This window comes from Bicyclus anynana, chromosome 3 (genome assembly GCF_947172395.1).
Source record: "Bicyclus anynana chromosome 3, ilBicAnyn1.1, whole genome shotgun sequence".
Classification (NCBI taxonomy): Eukaryota; Metazoa; Arthropoda; class Insecta; order Lepidoptera; family Nymphalidae; genus Bicyclus; species Bicyclus anynana.
The window spans coordinates 4,450,090-4,457,124 of NC_069085.1; the positions used below are offsets into that span (position 1 = coordinate 4,450,090).

Genomic DNA, 7,035 nt, shown 5'->3' on the forward strand with positions numbered 1-7,035 from the left:
TAATTCTTGTATATAATTGGTTGTTGATGATGATAATAATCAGATAAAGTCTCATATTTGCTAATTTCTTGGATATCTCAGCCAGAACCAAACATTGACTCACCTCGGGTTCCTCTATCGTAAAATATCCCCAAAAATCTTTACAGACTATGTTAACCTCTTGTTTGTATCTAAAGTCTGTGAAACATGCTCGCATCCGTATATCTGGCGCCGGTGTGATCTGTGGCACCATTGCATTGAATGTCACTGGCAGAACTATTGGGGGACTGTCTGATTTATCGATTTCCATTTCTAGGTAGGTTTGATTTGCCCGTGCCAAGTTAGCTGTTAGCGTCACCTTGTAAAGACAACAAATAAGTTTAAATGCTTGTCATACGCTCGATTTTGTCGATCAAGGAGATTTTTTCCACTTCTAATCATGCTGGTTTAGCATGATTAGAAGTGAAAAAAAATGCTATAGCATAGTTTTGTTATTATTTTGATATCTCTTTGATTATCTGTATGTAATATTGTAACATATTCATAAGCATAAGCTATATTGTTCTAGTTATTTTATGTAAAATACGGGAACATGCCGTTACATTTCATACATTTCTTGGATCTTGTATATTTTATGATAGGTTATAACTGTATTTCAAAAGTCATGAATTCTTAACGCTGACTTATTGGATATACATACACGCAAATAAACTGTCGATTTGCCGCCTATTTTAACTTTGTAAGGTTCGATGTTAAACTCTCTAGGCCACTGAGGTATTGGCGGCTTCGGATTTTCGGCAACAGCGTAATCTTTTAGAGTGATACTAAGCATTTCTGGGCCATCCGAGGATATTTTTATGTTTGCGTACACGTCAACTAATGATTCGTTTATAACTTCTAACTCCATTGTTTTGGGTACTCCTAGAAATCAGTAAAAGCGAAGATTAAAAATCGAGGCATACAATATAGGTACAAATTAATAATACCTATCTAATTAATTATGTATATTAATATTGGACATGAAGCTGAAGAGTTTGTTTGTTAGGTCAACCAACTCAAGAATCTGCTGGTTCTAATTGAAAAAATCTTTTTCCCGTAATTTTTTTGAGAGCTTTCGTGGCGTGACCAACCACGGAATTGTTCACCTTCAGTTCAAATTCTAAAAAAAGGTCCGCGACAGGAGAAGGTTGAATTTTGTCAAGGAGTACCCCGCAGACGAAACAGGGTCCGCTACTATTGTATAATGAAACTTACCAACACTGACCATTCCAAAATCCAGACAAGGTATATTGAACATCAATGATGGATAAATAACAATGCCCCTGAAAATTATACCAATCACATTTTACCATAATATACAAAACTACAACTCTAAAAACATTATTATGTAATTAATCATTAATAACTTTAAATACAGCTTGAGCACCACACTTGTATCTCGTATTATGAAATTTATTTCTTCAAAAAACGGTCCTTGATTAGAGTTGCAGAAGGAAACAATAAATGTCTGCTTTTCACCAGGTCGCATACAGTATGCTCCCGGAGAACACGAGATTATGCTTCCGAACAATGGGGCAGACTCTCTGTACTCAATAATGCCATTTATGTGACCTGTAACATATTGAAACAAATGTTTTCGCAGCAGTCAACACAACACTTGCAATATTGGCTGACAGTTTAAGTAAAAATATAGATGTTAAATTTTATGGTGACGGTATTCCTAAGGTTGCAGTACTTAGTAGTAAAAGAACATGTAGCTATAGTAGTTGAATAATATGAATTGCAATGTCCATTACCTTTATTAGTAGCTACGATTTCGTAATTATAATTATTATTTATGTAAACATTATCCATGTCGAGGGTCTCTAAGTTAAGATTTATTGAAGGTGGTAACGAGGTACCACCAATTTTCAAAGGCATACGACTATCCACCCCGTCTATATCTAGATACACAGTTGCATCAAACTCTCCTATTTCTTTAGGGGCGAATGTTATAGTCAACTCTGTCTCCTTATTTGGCCAAAGTTTTCCTTTCTGAAATTAAATCATAAACATTCTAAATCAACTCTAATATTTTTTTAAAAACACTTACAGGCCGAATTATTTCTTACTCTTAAATAATTCGCAAATAAACAATGCCTACTGAGTTAATTGATTACTTAAAACTTTAAAGCTTTTGTAGTTAAACTTATCAAATTCGGTTAATTTGAGTAGGTTCAGTGTATGGTATAGCTGAAGGAGAGTTTTCTTATTTATTGAATGACAAATTAGTCCTTAACTGGCGAATCCAAGAACACTCTGTTGACTTTCAATTGTACTAAATCAATCGTAATAACAAGTATATACTTACGATAGGTGTTATAGATATATGTGTATTCTGAAATACTAGGCTCTCATCTGCAACCAGAGCTTGCATCTCATCATAAAAAATCCGTGTGTAAACTCGCAGATGTTCCTCACTACTCAGCACGTCATAATAGACTAATTTGTTCGACTTGGCCGATTCATACTGTTTCAGATCGTAAAATACGGTTGCCAAGTTCACTTTGTCTTCAAAATCTATTGTCAATGAAACGAATAATTTAAAAGAACAGGTGATATTGAAGTTTTAGAATAAGATACAAGAATCGTTAAAAATAATAAGTCTTGACCATGATGATACTACTAAATGGATTTCAATTGTGTTTCATATTTGTGATCTAAGACATAATGTACGGATTTTCGTACAATATACGGTGCACACTGATAAATTTGGGAGCATAAATAACTTGTTTATTGCACTCCAATTACTCCCATAACATGAAGTCTAGAACTATTAACTATCAAGATAATAAATAATGTCAAGGAGAACAATCTAACCGTAATAAACGCATTCATTTTTCATGCACATATAAGTGAGCACATGGTTGGATTTGTTGGTAATCTTGAAGGTCTGCTGCCGCACCATGGTGTTATAGGTGTCGAGGAATCTCACAACTTGCTTCTCTAACTCTACACTCACTGTATACGTGGACCCTGTCAGCTTTATGCGGAAGTTTTCTCCTGTGTATGATTGCAAAAGAATTAATTCATTAGCTAGACATGAATTTTTATGCACTTGATGTTAAAGAAAATCTCTATGGCAGAGCAACACTGCCCTTCAAAAGTGTTTAATATAGATCTACTGCATACAAAATGAGATATTTGCTTTTAAAATTTTCATAATTACTATAGTAAATAGAACAACAAACTTGAAATCGTGGTAAATAACAAAACAAATGGTGAATACAGATTTGTGTGAATTAAATGAAAATGAAGAGCCGAAACAAAAATAACGCGCTACAACCTCGGCCTGTTTATATTCAAGCGAAAACCTTTAAATTCAAATTAATAATGAAAAAAACACTGACCGCGAACTAGAGATCTAAAAAAGTTAAATCTCCAAAGTACCTGTTTCAAAAGTAGCAAACATTGTTCCCTGAGTTTCACCAAGGTGCATAGTTTTAAATCCAACTCTGATATCAATTTTTTCTTTAGGATTTAAATAGGCAGACTTAGGCTGCACTGAAAATGGACTGGAAACAGTGGATATTATTTAGTTATGCTTCTATTCATACAGTACAAAGAATTGTCATCTCTTTTATAAACGACTTAAAAAAAAAAGAAGGAGGTTCTCAATACGACGCGTATGTTTTTTTTGTAATGTTTGTTAAACTCGATTTAGATTGAATTGCAATAAACCTGGTTTTATAAACTTTTTTCTCGATGCCAATCTTTCTTAAGAGTTTTCAGAATGATCAAACTATTAAAACACGCACAAACGATTTATAATATTCAAGGAATAGGGTTATAAAATATTGAATTATTCTTTTAGTCCGATATTCATTCAGTATTTCATTCCCGGCCCATCCCTAGGATGACGGCAGAACTAATGTGACATGTTATTTTCATGAAAATCGGTTTAATGATTTTGTGTTAAAATTAAAATAAGTGAACAACGTCTTTGAAGTTAGTTCCATTTTTATGTTAAAAAGATTATTATACCATTTAACATTTAGGGTAAAACCTGCAGGCACCATTCCAACATTGTGTATCGCATAATATAAATAATTTTCCACCTTCAACGGTATTTTCGGTACAACGATTTGGTCAGGAAAATCAAATACAGGTCTTGGTCCCATTGCTAAAATGTTTAAAATGTTTTTTAATGTTTTACATTTTTTACCAAAATTTTTTTCTAAAAATTAAGTCGACAGAAGTCGGTTAAAAAATGACGTTTATTTTTCAGGTTGATATACGACAAACTCACAGGCGCTTTTATAATATTCTAGGTACTTGTCGACTCACTTGGCGTCACTCTCCGCGTGAGAGTTAAATAAGTAACTAGCGGAAGCCCGCGACAACGTCCATCCTTAAACCTCTTTAATCCGACTAATCGTTCTTAATGGATATCTACTAACTATAAACCAATCCCTGCCAAATTTCAGCTCTGTACTTCAAGCGGTTTTAGAGATTTCGTGATGAATGAATCTTCGCATTTGTATATTAAGATAGAGGGCGCTAGGGTGATTGTTGCACTCGGGCGCTCCGTGAGCTAGAAGCGCCTCTGCTTAGGATAAACTTGCAAGTTAGTCGTAAAATTTTCTGATGAGTCGTTCATAAACATAAATAAAGCAACTTACCAATCAGTGGCAAAACATACTGATCAATATCCGTATAAAACGTAACTTTGTGCGTATAGTCCTCATAGTGTACAGGTTGGAAGGTTACCGCGAAAGATACGCTAATCCCTGGGGCCAATCGTGAAGGCATCTGGCCTCCCATTAGTTTGATAGAGAAATAAACTGATTCCTTGTACACCATGTTTAAGTATGTCGGAGCCTATTCAAACGAACATCCCATTGGCCATTAGATATGTAATAAGTTGGTCTTAGTTGAGACTAACTTGCGTGTTTTGGAGTACAAGTTAAACGACACAGTTTACACGGTTGTGTATTATATAATAATAATTTATCTCCAAAACATGCAAAGTTGGTTTCTGCCAAAGACCAACGCCATAATATGCAAGTACTTATTTCAAAAAAATAAAGAATTGTGTAGATAATGCATAGGATATTTATCTAAAATATAGCAATTCTTAGTTAAACATTTATATTTTACCTTACTAATGTTTTTAACAGAAAATTTAGCAACAATCTTATCATTTGGTTTGAAATTCTGGAACACTATAATTCTTGGTGTGAAGGACAACACGATACGACTGTCTTTGCCACTGTGCACAATATTGTCTACAACTATACTGCTTAAGCTACGTATCCTCTCCATTGTGCTCATTTTCATTTCCCTTTCATAATCTGATGGTATGATCTGAAATAGTTATCTAGACATTAGAACTACCGCGTTTTTGAGACAAATCATTATCAATATCATCATCACCATCATCATCAGATACTTGTGTTTTCAATTGTATTTCGACAGGTTGACGAATTTATTCAGAATAATTAGTATCAGAAATCAGTCAATATCGATACTAATAGAACTGAACAACAACAAAATTACCTCATCTCTGGAATCCTCTTGATTCTTTTTTGACAATAAATGGTACAACTCGGCTGTAAAATACCCATTTTGTTTAAATTTATGCAAAATATTCATTATTTAAGCCTTATCCTTTTCTTGTTTAATAACAAGGAATGACAGTTGTCCACGCCGTTGCTACGGCAATGTCATTTAATTATCAAGTTCAAATTAAGAAACTACAGAATCACTGTAATGGTATACATATATAAAGACTTTTCGACTTCGACACATCATCATCCTTATTGTCAACCCATATTCGGCTCACTGCTAAGCTCGAGTCTTCTTTAAGAATGAGAGGGGTTAGGCTAATAGTCCACCACGCTGGCCTAATGCGGATTGGCAGACTTCACACACGAATTAAGAATATGGGTTGATGACGACGATATAGTCATAAAGCCGAAAGCCCAGTGAATATGACCTCTGCCTCCGATTCCGGAAGGTGTGGGTTCGAATCCGGTCCGGGGCATGAGCCTCCAACTTTTCCGTTGTGTGCATTTTAAGAAATTAAATATCACGTGTCTCAAGCGTTGAAGGAAAAACATCGTGAGGAAATCGTGGAAAAATTCGTCTGGTATGCAGATTTCCTCACGATGTTTTTCCTTCAACGCTTGAGACACGTGATATTTAATTTCTTAAAATGCACACAACGGAAAAGTTGGAGGCTCATGCCCCGGACCGGATTCGAACCCACACCTTCCGGAATCGGAGGCAGAGGTCATATTCACTGGGCTTTCGGCTTTATGACTATATCGTCGTCATCAACCCATATTCGGCTCACTGCTGAGCTCGAGTCTCCTCTCAGAATGAGAGGGGTTAGGCCAATAGTCCACCACGCTAGCCCAATGCGGATTGGCAGACTTCACACACGCAGAGAATGAAGATAATTCTTGGTATGCAGGTTTCCTCACGATGTTTTCCTTCACCGATTGAGACACGTGATATTTAATTTCTTACGACTATATACAATAGATTAATTAGAAATCTAGAAATATTCTAATATTTCGAATAAAAAAATCGTAAATAACTTGTTTCGTTTATTAATCATTATTAAAGTTGAAAAAATCTACTACTTAGAGCACAAGCTTTGGAAAAGAAACATAGACTTAATAACACCTAAATTCATACGAAAAATTACTTTCTCTGCTGAAGACTGTAATCTCATTTCTTGACTCGCTTTTATGAGCTTAAGTGTTTGGTATGAGATTTTTTTTGTTATTTTATACAATATGTTATAAAGAACTTAACCAACCGTATACACAGTTTCCACCAACCTGTTTTTCAGCACAATATCTCGATATAAAAATCTAGCAGCTAGATAATGAACTGGGAAAAGTTTGACATCTTTTAATTAACGAATTATTTCCGACGTTCCGATTTATTGAAAATGGAGGTAAAAGCTCAAATAACTGTCCTAAAAATCTAGTTCTTGGAAAAAAAAATGGGAAATTAAGAAAATATATAAAGACGTCGACCTCTAGGACTCTTATTCGCAAGGTG

The 7,035-nt window shown here is 34.7% G+C and overlaps 1 protein-coding gene across 1 annotated transcript in view; it reads right to left on the reverse strand.

Annotated features, from left to right (window-relative positions):
* The window catches only part of LOC112052243 (hydrocephalus-inducing protein-like), a 58,604-nt gene extending 52,991 nt beyond the window's left edge, over positions 1 to 5,613 (reverse strand). The window contains exons 1-12 of the mRNA XM_052891147.1: positions 5,518 to 5,613; positions 5,119 to 5,325; positions 4,641 to 4,839; positions 4,003 to 4,141; positions 3,409 to 3,533; positions 2,839 to 3,021; positions 2,330 to 2,538; positions 1,776 to 2,013; positions 1,386 to 1,590; positions 1,234 to 1,301; positions 680 to 900; positions 104 to 337 (exon numbers count right to left, since the gene is read on the reverse strand). Of these exons, the coding sequence (XP_052747107.1) occupies positions 104 to 337; positions 680 to 900; positions 1,234 to 1,301; positions 1,386 to 1,590; positions 1,776 to 2,013; positions 2,330 to 2,538; positions 2,839 to 3,021; positions 3,409 to 3,533; positions 4,003 to 4,141; positions 4,641 to 4,839; positions 5,119 to 5,325; positions 5,518 to 5,613 (2,124 nt within the window). The remainder of the gene's footprint in view (positions 1 to 103; positions 338 to 679; positions 901 to 1,233; positions 1,302 to 1,385; positions 1,591 to 1,775; positions 2,014 to 2,329; positions 2,539 to 2,838; positions 3,022 to 3,408; positions 3,534 to 4,002; positions 4,142 to 4,640; positions 4,840 to 5,118; positions 5,326 to 5,517) is intronic.
* Positions 5,614 to 7,035: the final 1,422 nt, after the last annotated feature.